This window comes from Lepus europaeus, chromosome 7, assembly GCF_033115175.1.
Source record: "Lepus europaeus isolate LE1 chromosome 7, mLepTim1.pri, whole genome shotgun sequence".
In the NCBI taxonomy this organism is placed as follows: Eukaryota; Metazoa; Chordata; class Mammalia; order Lagomorpha; family Leporidae; genus Lepus; species Lepus europaeus.
This window is the reverse complement of record NC_084833.1, coordinates 108,959,828-108,983,521: the sequence shown is the minus strand read 5'-3', so window position 1 is coordinate 108,983,521 and position 23,694 is coordinate 108,959,828. Positions and strand designations below refer to the sequence as shown.

At 54.5% G+C, this 23,694-nt stretch overlaps 1 protein-coding gene across 1 annotated transcript in view; it reads right to left on the bottom strand.

The window, feature by feature from the left end:
* Nucleotides 1-23,694, bottom strand: part of GRIK4 (glutamate ionotropic receptor kainate type subunit 4) — a 436,484-nt gene that overhangs the window by 55,029 nt on the left and 357,761 nt on the right. Inside the window, exons 12-13 of the mRNA XM_062198401.1 lie at nucleotides 18,727-18,834; nucleotides 13,881-14,084 (exon numbers count right to left, since the gene is read on the bottom strand). Of these exons, the coding sequence (XP_062054385.1) occupies nucleotides 13,881-14,084; nucleotides 18,727-18,834 (312 nt within the window). The remainder of the gene's footprint in view (nucleotides 1-13,880; nucleotides 14,085-18,726; nucleotides 18,835-23,694) is intronic.

Here is a 23,694-nt window from a genome sequence, read left to right as displayed (position 1 = left end):
CTGCAAAGGCTGCGAGAGAACGGGGGTAGCTCTCAGATGGCTGGCTGTGTGGCTGCCAGCACCGCCACTGGCATGGGCGAGCCGGGCCTGGCTCTCGTGCTGACCAACGGTTGGGATGTCAGCTGCTCCCGACAAGCCACAGCATGGCAAGGAAAGCAGCCTGTGAATCCTGCCTGGGCATACCAAGGCACTGGCTGGGACCCGCGCGCTGGGGAGGCCACGCATGGCGACAGCAAGCCGAGCACCATGAGACCTTCTGCCGAGGGCTGGCCAGGGGACAGAGGGGGAGTCGCACCGGGGGCTGTTTACCCACAGCAAGGGCTGAGCAGGGCCTGCCTGCCAGGAAGCCAGAGCAGCCGTGATGGCAAATGAGGCTCCACCACATACCTCAACATGGCATGAGCTCAGGGCAGCTCTGCCAGGCAGTTAAAAAAGCATACTGCGGGCCCATCCCCTCCAGAATCCTCATTTTGCCACTTCCTAGCCTGTGACCTTGGGACAAAGTCAGTTTTCAGAGCCTCAGTTTCCTGATCTTCAAAATGGGGTCAATAACACCTTACCTCGTAAAGCTGAGGAAAGATTAAATGAGATAATACTTGCATCTGGCGCATACATAGTCCTGTGCCCTTTACTACCCGTGGAGCAATTCCCAGCCAAGGACGGGTAAAACATTGCATCGGGAACCAGCAGGGATTCAGCACAGCACATAGAGTCTTGAGCGAGCCGACTAGAAGCACCTGCTTCATGATGTCCCGACCTGGGATGCCCCAACACACACGCTCAAGGCACTAAAGGCAGCCGGCTTTACGGAGGAGGCTTAGCGTAGCAGCGTGTGGAACATCAGTGTGTACGTGGGTAAGGGCTGAGCAGACACGCAATGAAGGCAACGAAAGCTTGGAGAGGGGAGACGGGAGGCACTCCGCCATGGGGAACCAAGTAGGAGCCTCGTGGGTCAATCTTAGAGCCACACAAGTCACCCTGGACCTCCCCCTTTTTGGAGGGAGGGGAAGAGGGTTGTGGCTGGCTACAGTCTTCTGTCTGCAGATATCCCTGCTGGGAAAAGTCGGGGGTGGGGTTTGAGCACACAATGAGGGTGCGCTGGAGGCCCAGCTATGAGGAGCTGGGCAAGGCAGCGCCGGGAACGGGAAGCAGAATTTCAACAGGAGTGCGCAGGCCCCATGGCCACCATGCGAGGGCAGCCTTGGGGGAAAACGTCCATCTCTTGCAGTCCCCACTTGCTGGAGGCACCAGCACTGCTGGGCTCCTGCTGGGCTTCCCTAATGCCAGTCAAAGGGACGTTGGAAAACCTGCAACTGGTTCTCAGCATTGCACTTTTGGTACCGGATCTAAGTTCCTCTGGGTTTGGGGCTGGAATGGCTAGCTCTCTAACACATGCCTGTGGAGCATCCCTCCACTGCCCCAGAATTCCATGTAACCTTTACTCCACCCTACAGCCATGCACTCAGACATCCATCCACCCCATAATAGCTGAGTGCTGTTGCATGCTGAAGCCTGTTCCAGGTGCTGCCAGTATGAAGACGAACAAGACCGATGGGTTCCTGATCTCAGGGAACTTGCATTCTAGTGATAAACAGCCTTATAATAAGCAAGATTTTCTGGAGATAATGAAACAAGGTGATGTGGCAGAAGGTAACTGGGAAAGAGGGTGGGACTTCTGTAGGGTGACAGGGAAAGAACACTTCTTGGAGGAGGTGACATCTGGCTCAGACCTGGAGAGTGAGAAGGAAACAGGGGCAGAGATGTGGGGCATCAGGTGTTCGGCAGAAGGAAGAGCCACTGTGAAGGCCCTGTGCTGACGCTGGGCAGGCTACATCCAGGGAACCAGGAGAGGGCCAGTAGGGTTGGTGCACCATGAGTGAGGGGTGGGGCATGGCAGGGCCAGCGCCTTGTGGGCTCCTGATGAGTTTTTCCAGGGATACTGGTGAAACTGTGGCTGATTCCAGGCAGGGTATCGGGGAAATGACTATGGTCACTTAATAAGAGAGCAAACATAGCTTAGGAAAGCTCAGGGATAGACCTTGACCTCCAACTTGAGCTACTTTTCTCTCTGTCCAAGAAGACAAGTGGACTCACCATCTTCTTACCAAACCAAAGGTGGTCCAGAAACCCCGTATGTCCTCCGTATGTCCCTGCTACCTTCAGAGGGTAAGAGTCGGGGTGAAAACAGCACAGGGGTCACTGCTATTGCAGGTGACCTTGGAAGGCTGCCAGGGCTCCCCATCGCAGGATTGGTTTTGTGTTGATAAATTACGCCACCAGAGTCTCCAGTCGTGGTGTGGAAAGGAGAAATTGACCCAGACCAGCCTGGGAAGGACCTGGAGGAGCCAGGGTGGGGTGGGGACAGGCAGACGCGTGTGTTTGGGTGGAAGTGGGGTAGACTGAGGAGCTGAGCTTCGGGCCAGGAGAAGAGGTGCGAGCAAAGCCTGATGTGGAGAAGGAAGTGGGGGAGACAGCTAACATCTGTGAGAGTCCACAGAGCACCACACAATCAGGATATTACATTTCAGAGACTTCTCGCCATAACCGGGGTGCCGGCTACCATTCCCATTATGAGTATGGTGACTCTCAGGGTCAGAAACGCTGGCTGACTTGTTCAGGTCCACACAGCTGAGAGCTGGCAGGGCAGGCATTTGGATCTGGGTGAGCAGCAGCAGGGAGGGAAGGGAGTGTGGGGACAGAGTGAGCACGCCCCTCCCCGTTTGTCACCCCTCTGCACTGACAGCTTCCCTGCAGAGCTCCAGCCCAGCTCTGTCCCCTTGCTGGCCTTCTCTGCCCACCTCACCAACTCACCATGTCCATGTCCTCAACCCCTCATCTCTGCCATCGAAGCTACTCTTACCCATGCACCGTTAATGACTTCTGCATCCATCTGTTACCCGAAGTGGAGACTGAGAGTCAGCCTGGAACCGTCCCTCTCCCTCCCTGCTCTGCCCTCCCCCCACTCAATAACCAAGCCCCCTCCCTTTGTCCTGGAAGTGACTGTTTCATCCACTAGCACTGCTCAACTCCTACTGGCACGAGCATCACTCAATCCTCCTTTGAATTACTCAGTGGCCCCCATGCTGGTCTGCTGGTCTCTGCTTCCAGTTCTTTCCCACACTGTCCACCTACTGAACCACCCTGGACATCAAGGGTTTCAAACTTGAGCGTGCATCAGAGCCAGTGAGAGGGCCTTGTTAGACTGCAACGTGCTAGGCCCCACTCTCGGGCTTCTGACTCCAGAGGTGCAGGTGGGGCCCCTAAGCTGGATTGCTCACAAGTCCCAGGTGACGCTGACGCTGCTGATTCAACCACACTTGGAAAGCCACTGCTCAAGAGCCTATTTCTGCCCTACAAAATCCAGTCCCACCACCCTGCTGCTTTCCAAACTCCAGTGGCTCTCCACTGTGTCCGCAAGGCAGTCCCAGCTCCTTGCCAAGGTCAACGGTGAGCTTCACAACCTAGGCTGGACGCGCCTTTTCAGCAGCACCTCAAGCTACTGACCTTCCTGCAACCTATGATGCAGCCACATCACATCCCTCATGTTCCTTAAGCGTGTCACGTCCTCCAGACACCACACAGGCGCCTCTGCCTGCAACTCTTTCCCCCTTGTCACCTGTCAAATCCCTACTTGTCCATCAAGGCCCAACTTGACGGTGACTTCCTTTTGAGGCATCACAGTGTGTGCGAACTTTGATGTCGGACAGGCATGGCTCTGAATTCTAGATCAGTCACTGGTTAGCTGTGTGGCCCTGCATCCGTGTCTCCTGCAAGCCAGTGTGAACCTCAGCTTCTTCATTAGAAAACGTGAAAAATAATATTTACCTTGCAAAAGTGCTGTGTGGAGAGGAAATGGTGCATGATAAATGCCTGGCAGGTGGTGAGTGTTCAATGAACAGAGACATGATTAGCATTAGCTCTCCTGCCTGCCTCCAGCTGAACCGCTTCCTTTCTTCTCTGTGCTCCCAGAGAATTTTGCACGGAGTCCATCCTCCACATAGCCCATACTACAAACACACAGTATTTTGACATGCTCAGTCTCGTTCCTAGCATGGTTGGGACCATTGTAGAAACAATAAAAATTGACCCTCCCAGTAGACTTAATGGACACATGGCTTGGCCAGCTGAAGGAATCTCTGTAGGAAGAAATCCACAGGTGGATACAACGCTACCACACGGCACATGCCTGGTGAGTAGAGGGAGGGCTAGGTTTCAGGCCTGGTTTACTTCTTGGGTAGTGAACACCTGCATGATGGTACTTGGAGATTCTACCTATAAAAGGTCTTCAAAAATCATAGTAAATGCATTTTATGAAATTTAAAAAAAAAACTATGCATGGATTCCCAAAATGTTTTGCACCAAAGCAAACTTCTCTTTTAATTCTGTATTCCATGAATGTTTTGAAGTACACGTGTATGGAATGTAAGCCCTGGGAAAGTAAGAAGTGTGTCTTATTCAACCTGAAGTTACAACCAATGTTGAAGCCACAGCCAACACTAGCTGAGGGTAGGAGGTGCGTCAGTAGTGGACAGGGTCCCAGATCAGGTTCAGGAATAGGGCTCTTCTTCCTGGGGAGAGGTAGGTATGAAAACCAAGGTTTGGGGCCAGCACTTAAGCTGCCACCGATGGTACTGGCATCCCACACATGGGTGCTGGTGTGAGTCCCAGCTGCTTCACTTCCAATCCAGATCCCTGCCATGTGCCTGGGAAAGCAGCGAAGGAGGGTCCAAGAGCTTGGGCCCCTGAACCCACGTGGTGTTCCTGGGTGGAGTCCTAGGCTCCTGGCTTTAGTCTGGCCCAGTGGATGAAAGATCTCTTTCTGTCTCTCCCTCTCTGTCTATGACTCTGCCTTTTGAATAAATAAAATAAATCTTAACAACAACAAAAAGGAACCAAGATGAGCAGCTTCATAGATTCAGGGGGACAATCAGAGCTGAACTGCTGAAACTGGGTGGTAAGTGAGAACAGGTCTCGGGGAACGAGGCAGAAGCTAAGTCCACGTTTGCCAAACTTGAGCTCTTGAAAGCACGCAGGACCTCAGACTGGTGCCTGGGGAGACTCAAGAGCTGAAGCACTCTCGGAAGACCTTAGGACACCACTGTCCCACTGTTGCCATGGCTTCCTCCCCTCCCCCACCCAGCCAGCTCCCCACTCCTGCCTCTTCTGCTGAACAGTGGGCCCATCCCTTGGAAGGCTTTCAGACGACTTCATGAATACGTTCTCATTTCCTCTGCAGATGCTGCTCTCCCCCAACAGCTGGCACTCAGTGGGGAGGGGAGATAATTCCCGCCAAGTAGGCCTTCTGACAAATTCCCAGGCTGCTTCCAGATCCCATGGAGACTGGCGCAGTTCCCCATCGGCGGCAGATGAAGCAGCGCTGAACCTCACCAATCTCCACACCCCTCGAGATTCCTCAAACCTGCTCTTGGGTGGAAAGCACCCCTCACATGGGTCTACGGCTGGGCAGGCAAAAGCCTGAGGTCTGACCCTGAGTCTGTGGCCTCCCTTCTCTGGGAAGGGGCTCTGTGGGAGACAAGGATGCCAGCTGTGCCCCTGCACGGGTGGTGTTCCAGTGTCATTCCTTCATCCTGTCTGCTCGGGGCTCCCCTGGCAATGCACTCACATGTGTACACATTTCTTGTCCACGTATGTACTGCCCCTACCTCCATGACACCTAGTTTGTAAGCTTTCCAAGACTGATCCAGGGGTCAGCACTGTAGCACAGGCGGTTCAAGGCCAGGCCTGCAGTGCTGGCATCCCATATGGGTGTTGGTTCAAGTCCCAGCTGCTCCACTTCTGATCCAGCTCCCTGCTAATGCACCTGGGAAAGCAGCGGAGGATGGACCAAGTGTTTGTGCTTGTGACTTATGTGGGAGACCTAGAAGAAGCTCCCGGCTCCTGGCTCCTGGCTCCTGGCTTTGGCCTGGCCCAGCCCTGTTCATTGCAGCCATTTGGGGAGAAAACCAATGGATGGAAGATCTCATTCTCTCTCTCTCTCTCTCTCTCTCTCTCTCTCTCTCTCTCTCTCTCTCTCTCTCTCTCTTCCTTTCTCTATAACGCTGCCTTTCAAATAAATAAAATAAATCTTTTAAAAAAAAGACTGAACCCAATTTGATTTGTACTCTTACCCCAAATCCTTAGCACACTGACCAACATACAGGGGTGCTAATCATTGCCTGTTGATTGAGCAATCAATTGAAAGCTTGATTTTCTGAGCCTTGGATTGATGGTTGGGTTGACATAAGCGTGATGAAGGACTTTCTTTAGGTTCATGGAAGAGATACTTACGACACAGCACCTTGCCTGGCATCAATCAAAGGAAGTATGAAGGCTTTACTACTGGAGGCACTGAGTTAGGTGCACACGGATGTCAAGATGGGCATCAGGCTCACAGAGTTTCCAGTCTTATTTACACAGAGAACTCCCGCACGAGAGCCCCCATGCAGGAGTCCTTTCTGCCTCCTGCTCTCCTATCCCTGCAGCATGTGCTCTGGTGTTTCTGATACAGCACTTATCTTGTAAGACTTTGTGTTAAAGTGATTTCTGTGTGCATCTGTCTGTCTTTGGAGATGGAAAGTTCCTAAAGGAAAAAGACCTGGTTTCCAATCTTAGCGCTTCTCCGGGAGTCAGCCTCCTGGGGCTCCATCTTCTTAGTATGTACAAGAGGACTGGTCACAGCAACACCCGCTTTCCAGACAAGGGGGATGAGGACATTGGTGTCATCCAAGTGGCCTGGCAGGGGACTGCGCCTTTAATGCCATTCTCCTGGGCCATCCTGTTCCTTCCTCCCAATTCCTCCAGCAGCACGTGCAGAGGACAGCAAGACCAGACCCCGGTCGCTTTCCACTGCAGTGCCAGTGGTACAGTGAGAACGTGAGATTGTGGTTTAAATAGCGTCCGAGTCTGGACTCTGGCCACTTGCTGTAGGTTCGAGCCTGTGTTAACTACAGAACTGAGATCCTTGTCCCCATCCATGGAATGGATAATTCCTGCCTCACGGGGCCAGGTAAGGACTGAATGCAGTAGTGAGTTCAGACTCCTACAGGGGGTTTGGCCTTGTCAGGAGCCAGCAGTCCCCTCCCGCGTCTAATCTCCCCATCCTGGTGGCTCCGCTTTGAACTGGGAAGAGACGTGACTGAATATCTGGGGCACACGACACTTCCATTCCTATCCTCGACAGAGCCAAAGGAACCAGAGGAAGAACACCTGGGAGCCCATGGCAGAGCCCTCCGCGGGCAGCAGGTGACGACCAGGGAGGGCGTGGCTGGGCTCATTCGCAGGGCGGGGCAGGGGGAGGTCCTAGAGGCCCAGCTGCCATCTTCTGGAGAGTATGCGTCCACTCTTAAAGGGGCCAGAGGGGGTCTCGAGAGCCCAGCTGCCGTGGTGACAGCCCACATGGTCACGTTAGAGGCAAAGGAGAGTGGTCACAGTCCCGAAGCTGCCTCTGCGGACTTTTTACCACGTGCGAGAAAGGGCTCGAGTGCCAGGAAGGAACTTTCAGGGAAATCAAAATGAGATGCGTGTCCTAAAGCAAGAGATGGGCAGGGCCGGAGAACAAAGGCGACTGGGGCTGAGAGGCAGCCCACCAGGCACGGCTGTCTGTGCACAATGAACCACCAGGCTGGACCTCCTTCCCTCCCAGCTCTCTGTGGGCTGCATGCAGGGGTCCCCCCAGGAGGCCCCAGCAGAAAGGACCCGTCCCAGGGTCAGACCGCCCATCCCTCTTCCCCCAGGAGGCAGGGTGACCTTAACCCATGCTTCAAAGTCTCCCACCACTCAATAGGTCCTTGAGTTCCAGGCTGTCGCCTCCCACGTTGTCGCCTCCTCTCCCAGGCATCCTGACTGCCACTGCCTAACTCCAGCCCCAACCCATCCTCCCTGATCACTGGCCGGCTGTCTAATGAGAAACCTGTGTCTGGTCTTCCCACTCACAACCCTCCCCCAGCTCGCCTGCCAGCTTAGCCTTTTGGAACCAAGGCCTATCTATCATGCCACTCCTTTCTTCAAATAAAACAAACCACCTGCTCTTCCGTGGCTCCATGAGCCTCTGGACACAGTAAATATCCAAACATATAAATGCCACCACCACTAGCCCGTGGCTGCAGCTCTGTTCTCCCCTGCCCATCTCATGCTTGATTGGAGCCGCCCAGAGCTCATGGCATGGTCCTGGATGCACCTCGGCAACCACCATACCCAGAACAAGCTTTGCTATCAAGACCACCCTGCTCGATCCCAGGACAGGCTGAGGCATGGCTTTCTTGCCGATGCTCCCCTCTGGTGCCCTATATTTCTAGCAGACCCGGCTCTGCCACTCACATCCCATGGGACTCCCAACAGGCTCCTTGCCTGCTCTGTGACTCAGCTTTCTCCTCCAGCATCTCTGGCTACAGTGAGGATCGCGTTAATATACTCGGGTGCCTAGAACAGAGCCCGGCCCAGAGGAAACACTTGACACGTGTCAGTCATAATTACCAGGATCCTCATCATTGTAACCATGATCACTGGCGCCTGTGTCACACTGTGTGGTGATTCTTGGTTTGCCTGTTGGCCTCTCTGAGCGGAAGCTGAACTGCTATGGGCGATTGCTCACATCTGAACAGGGCCTTTCAGAAAGCGAACACTTTGATGGATGAGTGAATGAAGGAACGAATGAATCTTTGAACTGTAATCAAAGCCCATGTCTTCCTGATCGGAGTCAATGCAGAGACCAAGCCTTAATGAGGAAGGCCCAGGAAAGCCCTCCCTGAGTGTGGCTGGCACAGGGGGGAAAAGTTGAGCACTCACTGTTGGCCCCTGGATCAGGATCTTTATTCTAAAGGATGCAGAATAGAATCTGTGACCTATTTGCAGTTGAAAGTCTCTGGCTTCCAGGTGGGAAGCAATCCCAGAGGACCTGTTGTATTTATTTTTTAGCGTCTCTGTACTCCCTTCCTGGCGCCATGAGGCTCAGACAGGCACACTCCCCTCCCGGGTCTCTGGCCAACTCCCCCCCAAGGTCCTTTCCCCAGGAGGGGAAGTAGATCGAGGTATTTCAGCTTCATTTCCACTTAATTCATCAAAATGTCATTGGTAAGAGCTATTTGATGTCCAAAGCTTATGAGCCTTGAATCTAAGCCTTCCAAAGCCCTTTTCTCTTTGAACCTGCATGTCCCATTCTGCCAGCGTGGAGTGGAATGCCCACAGCGTGCTTTGTTCTGGGCTGTGAAGCTACATGGAGGCTCCAGCTCTTCAAGTCTACGCTCCTCTGGCCCAAACAGGGCCCTGAGAATGTGCAATGCAGCTTCCGGGGCCAAAACAAATCCAAGCTTGGGATCCTCCCAGAAAGCCCTCTACAGTGGCGGCATGAGCCATCAGGCAGGGGGCAAGAGGCTGCCCACCTGGCCCGGTTTACATGAAGCCAACCACACTCCACCTTGAGACGGGTTCCCACCAAAAGACACGCCTAGAGGATTATCACAGAAATGCAGAAAGCGTGTTCCTGTGCCCTTCTACAAACAGCAGGCCAGGCACCCAGGCCCACCTCCTAGGGTAGACAGACAGGAAGACACTGCGGCTCTAGAGCGCCGAGTGCCGCTACCCAACACTACCAACCGTGCCACTCACGCACGCAGGCAGCTTCTCTATCCATTGAGCTCTCCAAAGAGAGGGCTTGCCGAGCCCCTTGTTGGAAGAGGAGATTCTCCCTGATGTCCAGGCTTCACTGCCTGCTGCTGGCACGTGCTCGCTGTCCGGGGAAGACAGGTGGGTAGCCGTGTGTGCGCACATCTCAGGCACCTTCTGCTTGTACATGCTCGCTTTCCATCCCCAAGTTCTACTTGCGCTCCCTGGGTGACAGTCCCAGATGACTCACCTGTGCCTGTAGGCTGATGTCCAGCCCCACCCTAGATAGAGGCCACTGGTTCAGGATCCTTGCACCCTCAAGTGGAAATCTGAAGCTTACCCCAGTGTGATGCGAACAATGCCTTTAGCTCCTCACTGTTGATGGAGGATTGGTTTCCTTTTATTTATTTATTTATGTGTCCTGAGGACTGCATTCTCCTTCAACAAGAACAGGGCACCGAGAGACTGTGTGGTATGCCTAAAAGTCAAGTAGTAAGGACTCCCGGCCCAAATCAGCATAGGCATGACCCTGGGTTTGCTCGGCCAGGAAGATGCCCTCTCCCTGTTACCAACAACGCTTCAGGAAGAGCACCCAGCACCACCTGCACTAGTGATCCACACAGGGAGGCTGGCGCCTCCCCCAGGACAGGCTCAGCAGGTTCTACCTCTGCCCTGGTGGCTGGGGCTGTGCACCCTGGTGTCCCACCTTGCTCTACTAGCTGACCCTTCAGTTTGTCTCACCTCACTCCTTGTACCATGGGCTTCCAGTCTCCAGCCCTGAGGCTTCCGGGCTGCGGAGACCTCTCGGCACCAGGCCTGCACCTGCACCTGCACCTGTACCTGCACCTATGAGGCTGCAGGTGGGGAGGAGGTCACGGCCACGCCCACCTACTGGCTCAGGCATTGCACTGCGAGCCCTGACCCTGAAGCCCTGGGCTCTGACTTCTCCAAAGGCTCTGGAGGGTCCTGGTGCACAGCCCAGAGTGTGGGGGCGGTGACAGCCTGTGCTGTGAGTGAGGGTTGGTTCTCACCACCCAAGTCCCCTCCCTGCTACTCAGTGCTGCAATAGTTTCACAGCATCTCTGCAGACTAACCATCAGCCGATCAGCCGTGCTTGGCACAGCGCTGCGGCCAGCTCACTAACGCACTCCCGCTACGTGCTCTCCTCCCATGCCTGCCCCCCTCCCCTCCTCCTCACTCCTGCTCCCTGGAAGCTCTGGCTGTGGGTTCTGTTTTTTATACAGCCTTGCTGAAGGAAACTCTCCTGCTTCCATATCCCAGACTCTCACATGTGTGGGCGTGCATGTACGTGTGTGTGCATGTGTGCATTTGCACATGGGTGTGTGTGACCTCACATGTTTACAAACAAGGCTTTGCAGATGAACACAGGAGCCTTCGAAGAAGGGGTGGGGAGATGAAACAAGCTGCCCAAGAGCACACAGCTAGCGAGTGGATGAACTGAGATCTTGGCTTGGATCTGCCTAGCGTCAAGGGATCGATGCTCTCTCATTTCTTGGGCACTGAAGTCAGACAGACAAGGGCATAAACTCTGGCTTTGAATTCACTGGCTGTGCGATCTTGGCCAAGTGACTTAGCCTCCATTCCCCTGAAATTTTCCAGGGTAGTTTAGGGGAAGGCTGTAGGGCAGAGGACAGCCATAATCCTCAGGGAACATCTAGGATAAGTGGGGTGCCAGGGTCTCCTGCTGCTGCCGAGGGCCGGTGCGTGTGGCACCCAGCCAGCCTGCCTCCTGCGGGGCTCCTCCCTTCTCCCGGTTCAGGTAACTCCTACCTGCCCTTCAGAGCTCCAACATCTTTCCTGGGGGAAGCTTGCCCTCTCTGCCCCCTTTACCTCTCCAGAGAGGACCCCACTCCCTCGAGCTGCTCTCTCACAACTGCTCCCCTGCACACATCACAGTATGAAATTAGACACGCACTAGTGGTCATTCATGAACAACTGTCTCGCTCGCTGGTCTAGGGATCCCTGAGCGCAGCACCCACGGTTGCTTGCACCCCTTGGAATCTCCAATGTCTAGAACAGTCGAAGGTGCTCAGTAAATATTTGCTGAGTTAATGGGCTAATTACTTATTAAGATCACATCGCCAAGTCTTGATGAGACCAAAGCAGCCGTGCTTTTACTCGAAGCACGTTCTGGAGTGAATTTTTAAGATCCCTGTCTGATTGCACAAGTCACTCGGTAAGGTAGCTGCCTGTCCTTGAGTCCCAGCCTCCTCTCCCTCTTCTGCCAGTCCAAGTCATAGCTCATTAGGGAACTAATAAGGAGACGGCTATGCCCTGGCACCACCATCCCTGAAGTCACCCTGCCACGCCCCACGCAGCCCAAGGGTGCAAAAGCAATGGGCTCAAGGTGACCTGGATGTGTGTGTGTGGTGGGGGTAGGAGGGTGAGGACAAGGCCAGGCCTGTCACTCCCATGCTTAACTGCTGGGCTGAGCCTGCACAGTGGGAACCCAAATCAGAACACTTGTCACAGAAGTGGCACATCCCATTCTGGGGCAGCACACGCATCCCCAGCAGTGGGAGCGCCCTGCCCAAGCCTTTGCTCCCTGTGAGGGTCCTCTGTAGACTTGTCAGCCATCCGGGCACAGCCCCTCTCGGCCAGCGCCGCTCTGGACACTTCCCGATTCCCTGAAGGAGGTTTGCAGACACTGTCTAGACTGCCTGCTAGGGAAGCTCCTAAGCCAGGCTCCCTCCTCCGCTCTCACCGCGCCCTACTGTTCCCTGAGCCTGCTCAAGGACTGCTTCCTCAATGCTTCAACCAATATCTGTATCCTTGAAGATTAGGATTCTAAAGATTAACCTTAGACTCCAATTAGGAAATCATATGAATTCAACAAACAACTGAATCTGAGTTCGAATCCTGGCTCTATCTTGTACTAACACTGTGGCTTCCGACAAGTCACTCAAGCACACTGACCTTCAGACCGCTCATTTGCAAAGTGAGGATTACATGGAGCTAAAAGGTATTTACTTTAAAATTCGATTTATTGTTTATTTGTATCCATTTGGAAGGCAGTGACAGAGTCAGAAACAGAGAGAGAGAGAGAGAGAGAGAGAGAGAGAGAGAGAGAATCTTCCACACATTGGTTCACTCTCCAAGCAATTGCACAGCCGAGGCGGAAGCCAGGAGCCCAGAACTCAGTTAATCAGGATCTCCCACGTGAGAGGCAGGGACCCAACGACTTGAGCCATCACAGCTGCCTCCCAGGACGTGCATTAGCGTCCTGGAGTCAGAAGCGGAGCCAGGCCTGGAACTCAGCAACTACAATAAGGGATGGGGGAGTTCCGAGTGGCAGTTTAACTGCTGTGCCTAAAGCCAGCCTCCACCAAAATGTATCATAAAGAGGATTCGAGACACAGCATGTGGAGCACCTTGTACATCAGTACAAGCCAGGAGCCCCTCCCACTCTCGAAAGCACAGACGTTCCAGGTGGCATTGAGAACCCAGGTCTTCTTGGCTCTGCGCGCTGGGTCCTCGTCCCTGCCTCATCACAAACACTCAGTTGTGGAAATATTTTCAGCGACGGAACATGGTCTCATTAAATTTCACAGTGGTTCACAGTGTATACAGAGAAAACAAGCGGTGTCCCCCAGGAAGAGCTTCCGATACCCTCGCTCTAAGCTGATGGCAGACTGACATCCCGCCATGCTCACCTGCATGTGAATCAAGTCTCTACATCCACCCTGACAGTCGACAGCTCAGCCAGACACACCGTCCCCTCGGTCTGCACAAGGACATGACGGGCAGTGCAACAGCACAAGAAGCGACAAAGCAGCGTCCCTGTGACCAGCTCCTCCGGCAGGTGGTCCCTTTCCCCTGTTATTTCACCGCACCCCCCCCTTGACCTTCTCTCTCCTGCATCAAAGCTGGCTGATATGTGTGTGTTCTATACCCCAGGGGTCTGTCCTGCTCTGCCAAGGGACGCCAGTGAGCAGCAAACTCATCAGAACAAACCAGAAACATCTGGATCACCCCAAAATGGAAGCCAAATGCCCTAATTTGTGCTAATCATGAAACTTCCATGACCTTTTCCCAGGTGCTGGACTAGGACAGCCACTGAGTAGGGCTCCTGGTGGCCTTATTGACCAATGTCCAGCACCAGTGCCCGGCTCCATGCCAGCTCTGTAAGGAGCTGGGGAATGAATGAACACACACATGAAAAGTGCATGACCGACTGAGTGAACACACAGCACAACTTGACGTCTGCCCGCCACCCTCCCGCCCCACTCGCGAGTCCGGATCACCTATCGGCTCCTTACCCTGGCGATCAGCTCCCCGACCATGCCCGTCCAGGTGCCGTTGGCCTCAGGAACGCCGTAGACGCCGTCCCCCACCAGGCGGATCTTGTAGTTGAAGCGCAGGATCTCCGCCAGCTCCTTGAGCATGTCCACACAGAAGCCCTCGTAGCGGTCATTGCCTTCCATCTCCTGGTGGTTCCCCTTCAGCATTAAATACGGGTTTTCCTGCAGCAAAACTGGGCAGCTGTCATTCTCATCTTAGCCCTGGCGTCTCGGCCACGTGCGATGGGGAGGGCCGAGGCACGGGAGGGAGGGGAGCAGGTGCGGTGGAAGGGGCCCCTTTGGGGATGGCAGTTAGGCCCCCTTCTCTGACCCACTCCTTAAAGCGGCCCTGTGAGGTGCTTCTCATATCAGGATCACACAGGGCCTCCCACGGCACAGAGGGTCAAGATGCGGCCACTCTGCCTTGTTTAAGGTCAACATCTGACCCCACCCTCTCCTCCCAACCTTTCTCTTTCTTCCCTTCCTTTTGATTATCCTACACAGACCCACTGCTAGGCAACCTAAGATACAAGGATGATTACAATCCAGCAGGCCAGGTAAGAGCGCACACACGAGCAACTGCACTTGAAGGCAAGGTGGGTCGGGAAGATGGGTGGGCCTTTCCCGCAGAACACCCAGAGAAGGCTCCACAGGCAAGTGGGACGCAAGCAGACGGATGGAAGTGGTGTGAAGGTGGAGGCATGGCGGGCCAGGGAAGGGCACCATCAGAGAGGAGGCTGGGAGAGGTTCGTGGGGACATGAGGCTTGGGGACAGGTCTGAGGGAGATGGCTGGGCACGGTGGCAGAGATATTCTAGAAGCAAAAAGGGGGACGTGCTGAGATGCTGGTCTGCTGAGCTCAAGCTGGATAGGGCTTCTGGGAACGGAGTGGGGCGGAGCTAGATTGGAGGCCATGGGGGAGTAGTGTGATGAAGCAAGAAGGCAAAAGGTGGTGCTCGGGAAGCACTAGCTCCAACCTGGGAGTGGCATGGCTCTGATTCATGATCAAGTCCACTGTCAGGTCAGTGAGGACAGCCAGTCTCCCGCCTTCCACACATGCTGTCCTAGCTCAAGGGCATCCCCTGCCCATCTTCCGCTGAACCTAACTTGTCCTTGTCCTTGCAGCCGGCTTGCCTCCTCCCACCCAGCCCACTTCTCAGAATACCCCCTGCACTCAGGGCCACCCTCTTCACATCTGCTCCTAAGCAGAGTGTGAGCAGGACCTGGGACTGACCCGACCTCCTCTGCCCTCTGCACTTCCTCCACTGACTCCAGCACTGGACTGTCGTTCAATGTGTGAGTGACAGGTGCCAACATGGCTTTATGGACAGGGTTTGGCTGGGGGCTTCCATCCTGGGGATGGCAAGGTCCCGGGGTATCTGATTATCACGGCAACTGTCAGAAAGTTCTCTTCCCCAAACACTCTCGACTCTCAAGTTAATTTAAAATCCACTGACATATTCAAAGTAAATACACACAGCCTAACTAGTAGGGAGGGGGCGTGGCAGCCCAGGATCTGAACAGCTGGGGTCCCTGGAACTTTCACAGAGGGCTGATCCCCGGCCCCTCCTGGCAGCGACACTGGGAGACAATGTAGCAACATGTTTCACACTGGCCTGGCACAGAAATTTTGTGTGTTTGCTGGTATTAACCGAGAAATCACTCACACATCCCAAGTGTATCCTGATGTGCACAAGAGACAACATGGATATGTGCTGGGTTTTAAGGGATAAATCATTCAGGATTACCAGGGAAGGCGCACCAGCGATCACACGGGGGCTGAATCAGGCTCACCATTCCTGCGAAGTCGCCCACTCGCATCAGCCACTCAGACGCAAGCACAGAACCAACACAGGCTGTGGCTGCAGTGACGCCTGCCGTGTCATCACGCATCACTGCATGTCACAGTGGCCCGCCAGCACCCCGCCCTCACGAACACATGTGTGCACATGAGCATGCATGTGTGTACACGTGGGCACACGCATAGACACGCTGATCAGAGTGACTCCCCCAGTACAGAAACATGACGCCGTGGTCTCAGTGTAGGATCTGCCCCAAAGCTCCAAGCACAAATCCCACGCCCTGGGAGACAGGAAGCAAAACCCAATAATATCCCATCTCCCTCCTAAATTCTCCTTGGCTGTTAAGGGCCAGCCCCTCCCCTGTGGGAAGGAATTACTTCTCTCCAGTACTGAGCTACTGCTCTGGGGCAGGCACCCTTGCCTCGAGGGAGCTCTCATTCTAGACGGGAAGGCAGACACTCAAACAGGAGTCTCTGATAGGAGAGATGCCACAGGGCAGGAGGTGTGAAAATGCCAGGGATGCACAGGGCAGGAGGGAAGACTTCATGGAAGAGGTGTTCTCTGAGCAGAGCTTTCTAAGATGCACAGGCATTTCTGGCTGGAGAGAGGACTCAACAAGGAAGAATATTCCAGAAAGAGGGCACAGCATGTCAAAGGCATAGAGAGGCACAGGACAGTGAAGAAAATGGGCAATCCAGCACCGGAGAGGAGGTGGGCGAGGCAGGCTGGGGGTTTCTATGATTATGAGGGGTTTCTATCCCAAGCTAAGGGGAGGAGGTCCCAGGCAGGCAGTGGAGGATTATAAAGCAGGAAGCGACAAGGTGATTCTGGTTTTAGAGAGCCCACGCTACAGGCAGGGATGGGGCCAGGCTGAGCAAGTGGAGAGGGAGCCTGTGTAAGGGCCAGGGGGCTGCCCTGGAGCAAGGCACATGGGCCAGCATTCTGGAGGAGGGCACTGGCTGTGGGACAGACCGGAGGACAGACTTCCAGAAGTTTTCAGGACTTGGGAAACACAGGAAGAAGGTCCCAGCAATCACACTGTGTGCTGGCCCGTGCCCCAGCGTGGCTCAGCAGGCTGTCCCCGGCTCTCAGCTGAAACAGGGACACTAATTCCACCCGCCCCAGAGAAGCTAAGGCTGGAGTCTCCATGGCGGAGGCGAAGACCCTAGGTGCTGGGACTGTTCTCTCCACCATGTGCTCCTGCGGCTTCCTTGTGTCCTGGACCTCCTCCCAGCCAACTCCCAGGCTCTGTCTTCATCTCTGCCAGGTCCCTGCTCACCTCTTGCCTCCTCCAGGAAGCACACTCTGACTGCCTGCTCTCCCAGGACCAGCTCCACCCTTTCCCTTCAGCCTTCCCACCTGCTAATGTACGCTTTCACTCTACAGGCCGAGCATCCCTAATCCAAAACTCCAAAACCCGAAACTTTTTGAGCACTGACATGATGTTCAAACATTGTGATTTGGGGAGTTTTGTATTTGGGATTTTCAGATGAGGGAGGCTCGAGCTGTAAACTCAATGCAAAGAATCTAACATCTGAAAACATCTGAAATCAGAGCCTCTTCTGGCCCCAAGCAGGTGGGACACAGTATCCTCAACCAGTACTGGTCTTTTACTGCTCCCCCAGTGGGACAGAAGTGCCTTACAGGTGGGGCCTTGTGACGCCCTGGATCACGGATGTGGTCTACGTGCCTAGGATGGTGTCAGGCATATACCAGCACCCGATAAGCTATTCATCCACTGAAGGAAGGAGAGAAAATATTCAAGAGGCCCTGTCTCCTTCCAAGTGAAGGGAAAGCCCGCAGCCTGGCGGTCCACTCCTGCCACTGCAGACCCACCCCCGCCTCCTCCACCTCTACCTCCTCCCTTCCCTCTCCATCTTCTGGGGAGAGCTTGCACTTTTCTGCCTCCACGCTCTACGCTTGCATGCCTCGTTCCCAGCTTTCACCCCACCCTGCTTACAGGACGTCAACAGTTCCTGCCAGGGCTCCTGGGCCCAGGAGACCAGGAGGGCAGTGAGGGAGGAGGTAGCCAAGCTCTTTCATGATCTCAAAAGACTTAGGAGAAATGGACGCATTCGCACGCCTTGCACATTCTGTTGTGATGCGAGAGAGCAGGCTAACCCAGACATCTTCCGCTATGCTTTGCGCTGGAATGATATCAGGGTGGGAACACTGGCTTCTCTTGCTGATAAGATGCTGGGCCAGGCAGGGAAATACACTTTCGATCAGCTACAAGGGGAAACGGGGAGGGACAAAGTAACTATTGCTTAATACGTGCAGTTGGTGTAACTGACAAATCTTCAAACCTGAGTTCCACTCTGGGGAAGACAAGAAATACCTTGGCTGCATATGCACGCACTCATCCGATCCACCCAGTCTTAGCCTCTTCGTGGACAGAGGCTGAGGCCCGCTCATCTTTGGTCACCATGACTGCGCAAGGAGCCTGGCACGTGGCAGGAGGCAGTGGCAGAGGACTCGGTCATTATTAAACAGAACCGAATCAAATAAAAAGGAAGATGGTCCCTTGGCCTACGGATGACCTAAGAATTCTCTTTTCCTATCTGGAAAGGAAGAAACAGGCCAGGCAGATCCACAGCCAAGGGCTGTGGTAGGAGAGGACCCTCTTTTGTGCCCAGCAGGCACCAAGCAAGGCGGGCTGCCGGGAGGGGGCAGGGGCCACCCCAGTGGGCTGGATCTGGCTTCCCGCACCTCCCTCGTAGGCTCCCCTTCCCATGGGATGCACAGCTGTCCTGGGTGTCAGGGCGGCCCCTGAAAGAGGCATCCACAGCCGCCAGTGGCGTCTGCCTCTCCACCCCAGCCCGCTTCTCCAGCTGCTTTGGAGCTCATCAAATATCATTTCCATATGAAACAGCGACTTGAGTGTTGTAATTACACTGTCAGAAATTGGCCTCGGTGCTGTGATTAGCGCTCCCATCTTCTGTTCCCTGGGAAGCCGGTGAGTGCTCAGGGCCGGGGAGGCGCCCCAGGGAGCTGCAGCTGGGAGGCCCGGGAGACCCCGCTTACCAGGATGGTGGTGACGACCAGGGTGGTGTTGAAGAGACTGTCGGAGGTGTTGGAGGCGTAGAGGCGGCTGTCCATGCTGAGGCCTTCCGCCACGTGCCACTGGCCGATCTGAGGAGAGCAACGGAGACGGAGGACCGGGAAGAAAGGGGCCAAGGAGGAGACCGGGCGGGCTGTGGGCTCCAGGGCTGTGAGGCACCCAGGGGCCAGGCCCCTGCTGTGGGCTGGGCTGCAGGGGAGCCTCGGCAAGAGGGAGGGGTATAGGGCATGGAGCAGGGGGTGCTGGACGGAAGAGGGGGCACCTGTGGAAGTAAAGGAAGTGAGGAAGGTAGCCTCGGGAGAGGAATAGAGAACAACCGCTGAGGAGCAGAACGTGGTTCAGGGCAGCTCTCGCACATGGGGAACCGCGTCGGTCCGAGGCAGGAGTGGCCCCTACGGCCCCTCTGCTCTGGCCCACCTGCCGCAGTGCTGCTGGCCTCCGTGAGAAGCAGAGTGGCATCCTGGAGAGACTGGAAACACTGGGACCTTTGGTAGCTGTTTGCGGCGTGGCTCCTGGGCTGCAGGAATGCATGCGTGGAAGACCCAGAGGAGGGAGGTCGTGGTTGAGTCACCTGCTCGCTGTGAGAACCCATGCAGTTACTTACATCTCTGAGCCTCTGTTTTTTCCCCCCACTGTCAGCGGGGAGGGAAATGCATGCCACACCTTATGGAGCCGACTGAAAGCATGCTTGACGCTCCAGTATTCACCCAGACCTCACTGTGCAACCTCAGCAGAGCTACCGAACCTCTCTGAGTGTGTCTTCGTCTGTGAAATGGGACTGATCCAGACATTTCTCTGGGTCATGAGAAGGTATTTTACGTGGCACTCACTGAATGTTATTCCCAAAGCAGGCATTTCGTCCAGATGCCCACATCCCCTGTCGGGTGCCTGAGTCTGAGTCCCAGCTTCCTTGATGTCAACTCCCTGCCAGCGCTGGCCCCGGGAGGCAGTGGCGCCAGCTCAGGTAGTTGGACTCCTACCACCTGGACTGAGATCCTGGCTCCAGCCTCGGCCTAGCCCTGCCCATTAAGGTCATTGACCAGTAAGCCCCTGGATGGGTGTGCTCTCCCTCAAATAAATTAATGACTTTTCTCTTTGTTTTACTTTATTTTATTTTTATTTTATGGTGATAAGAGCATTTAACACGGATCTACTCTCTTAACAAGTGCTTACGTGTACAATGCTTACCCTATTGTCTTAATCACCTGTAGGGGGAAAAATACACTACTTACTTAGCTCCCCATTCTACAAGTCATCCAAACCCAAACTCAACAGCAGTGGCTTTAAGACAAAGGTTGAATTTCATTTTTATTTACAAGAGAGGCAGGGAGAAAAACCGCCATCCCCTGGTTCACTCCCAATGCCCGCAATGGCTGGCGCTGAGCCAGGGCCAGAGCCGGAAGCCGGGAAATTGGTCTGGTCTCCCACCCAGGTGGAAGGAACTCATCATTGCCTCCCGGGGTCTGCACTGGTGGGGAACTCGAGGCAGGAGCTGGAGCTGAGACTCGAACCCAGACACACGGATGCAGGCTGTGGGTGTCTTCACCACTAGCCTAACTGGCTGCTCTGGCGGCGAGCTTTGAGATTGTTTGTTTTCCCAGGGGAAGTCCTTCTACATTATATATAAATATAGAATATGTAAAAATTACATATAAATAATACATAAATATAAATCACATAAATAATACAAGAATATGTAATGCCCATGCGTTAAGCCCCTGTGTATCGCTCTAGCTGGAGGCCCTGGCAAATCATCTGCGCCTCTGTGTTTCCAGTGGGCAACAGCAGAGACGGCGACAGCTGGCTGGAAACCCAACAAAAGGCACTCCTCCACCTCTGCCAGCATCGCCAGGCACCAGCGGCAGCTTCCCTGGGAAGCCCTCACGAGTTCCACGTACGCCAAGCGGCTCTCCCCCTCGGAGCTGGGCCCTGGGTTCCTTTGTGGAGGCTTGAGCAACACTAAAGACGTGGCTCACCTCTGGCTGCTGCACCCCCACCCAGGGGGCAAAGGGACCAGTTTTCTGCCTTCAGGATGAAGGTGCAGTATGTTGAGGGCAGGGCCGGCCCAGGATGACCCTAGCCCAGCAGCAGGGAGTTCTCACTGGCCTCCAGTTCCAGGCAGGAGCCTCAGGGACCCCACAGGTGAGCCTCTCAGGTAGTAACGGGGCGATGACCTCTGTGAGTTGTCCATGCCTTTGTAAGGCTGCCACCTGGACAAAGGTGGGCTGTTCCCTCCACCTCTGCACGGGCAGAACACTGCTGTACCTGTGCATGCTCCTTTTGGTTTGCAAGTAGTGTCACCCATAGCCCAACAGTGAGACCTATTTTACAGATAGAGAAACTGAGGCTAAAATAAGCATCCACCCAACTCTCCTGACTGAGGCCACACAGCCCAGCAACTGAGAGGCCTGCGTTTTAAGCCTTGTGCTCTTAACCTTGGAAGACTCTTCCCAGAGAAGCCTGCACGGCCATCCTGCCTGATGTGTTCTCTTGCACATCTGGGTTTGCCTGTGCACTTCCCGCACTAGCCTGTGTGACTCACGGCAGCAAGGGCTGGCCTTACTCATGCTCACACCCCAGAACCTTGCTCGAGGACTGGCCTGGGAAGCTGCATTGCCTATTAGCAGAGCACTATAGTCGGTCAGGCGTGGGCAGAAGGCAGGAGAGCCTTCCACAGGCCTCTGGAGCGCCCCTAACGTGGCTACAGGGGCCCAAGCACTTGGACCATTTTCTGTTGCCTTCCCAGGTGCATTAGCAGGGAGCTGGGGGCAGAGCAGAAGTGGAGCAGCCGGCACTTCATATAGGATACCGACCCTTCAGCCTGCAGCTCAACCCACTATGCTACAGTGCCAGCCCCGCCCCTATGGTCTCTTCAAGGGACCAGTTAAGCCTTGTTATTGTCCAAGCTTCCCCTTCCTCCTCATCTCTCTGCAGGAGAAGCAGGGGGCTTGAGCAGTGGGCTGCTGGATAAAGGGGAGAGGGCCATAGCTACTGGACATCTGTTGGGTTAGACTGTCATGTTCCATCATCTCTTTGAGTTCTCCCATCACTGCTTTGAAATAGCTACAGTATCTCTGTTTTACTTAGGAAGAAACTGTGGCTGAGAGTTGTCCAAGGGCTTGTCTAAGGGCATCCACCAGAAGGCACGACTCTGAACCCAGACCTGTCTGACTTCTCAATTTGTGATCTTTCTCGCCCCTACTGCGTTTCTTAGGGTGGGGATGCTAATGCTCTTTCACTTAAGCAGGCCACACTAACCAGGCAATGGCTTCAAGCATCTTGGCCAACCAGGAAGAACCACAGATACACAGCTTTTTTACCCTTGGCCTTGACATTCCACAAAGCCAGGTGAAATTCTTGTCTCGTGGAACCTCAGTTTCTCTGTGTCCAAAATGGGTATTATTTTCCCCTGATGGTGTCCTAGGCTGGGAGGGGCCACATTTGGACAGAAGGAACTTGAAAAACAAGGGGGCTGGAAGTCAGCATTTGGATGCTGGGGACAGGACTGAACTTCCTAGCACTCTCTTTGTCGCCCACACCCACACTCTGCACCAACAGAGCCAGGGAGACTTCACATCTGCCTGCCCGTCTTCCCACCTCCTCACCAACCACCTGCTCTTAAGAAACTCCAGCCCCAGACTCCCTGATCCTACCCAAGCCACAAGCCATGTTCCCAAAAAACCCTGGGATAGAAATGATTTATCCAGAGCCAGATCTGACAGTATGAGCAAGGCACCCTTCTGGTCCCACCTCTGGGGACATGGCAGAGAGACTAATTAGTTCCCAAGCTCCAGTCAGGAAACCAATCTCCCACCCACCCCCAAGACATTTATAAACTCATCAGATACAACAAAGTGGCTTGGCAGCTACTATCAGGCACAATCTAACTGCATAAGAGCAGTGGCGGGGAGAGGGAGAGCCAGAGCCAGGCACGCTGGGATACAGGCTAATTGCCCCACCCACTGGGCACCTCGATGCCACACACATGCCAGGGGTGGGCAGGAGATACAGCTCTCATCAGCAACAATCTGTGGCTGTGCCTCCAGCCAAATCCCCTTGCTCCACCCTGCTGACATCTGCCCCCAAAGCTTCCTGTAGGAACAAGCTGTTTTGCACGCAGTCTTCTCGTGCCCACATGTGCAGCCTGCAACTCGCTTCTGATAACGCATCTCCTTGGCTCTCCCTGTACTTTGTCTGCCCCTCTTCTTCCAGGGCAGAAGCCACAGGGTTACAATGAAAGTAGGAGAGAGGAAGGATTTGGATAGGGGCACCATGGGCCTATTCATCAACTTCATGCAGATAAGAACAAAGCACCTGGGGCCGGCACTGTGGAGTAGTGTGGGTAAAGCCACCGCCTGCAGTGCCGGCATCCCATATGGGCGCTGGTTCGAGTCCCGGCTGCTCCACTTCTGATCAGCTCTCTGCTGTGGCCTGGGAAAGCAGCAGAAGATGGCCCAAGTCCTTAGGTCCCTGCACCCGCGTCAGAGACCTGGAAGAAGCTCTGGCTCCTGGCTTCGGATCGGCACAGTTCTGGCCATTGTGGCCATTTGGGGAGTGAACCAGCAGATGGAAGACCTCTCTTTCTCTCTCTCTGCCTCTCCTTCTCTCTGTGTGTAACTCTTTCAAATAAATAAATAAATCTTTAAAAAAAAGAATAATGCACCTGCCCTAGGTGGATGTAGCTCTGCCAGCTCACAGCTTCACCTGCAAAGTGCAGGCTGGGTGTCAGTTCCTGCTTGCTCACCTTTGAACACTGTATGACCTGCTCCACCAGCGCAGCGGCCCCGGCGTTGGAGGACCTGGGTTTAACCTGGCTTCTCTCAGGATGAGCTGTGTGATCTCAGGGAAGCTGAATCCCTCTGAGCCTCAGGTTCCCCCCTCTACAGAATGGGGGTGAAAGTAGTCATTGTGATCTTAGAGGGTTCTTAAGG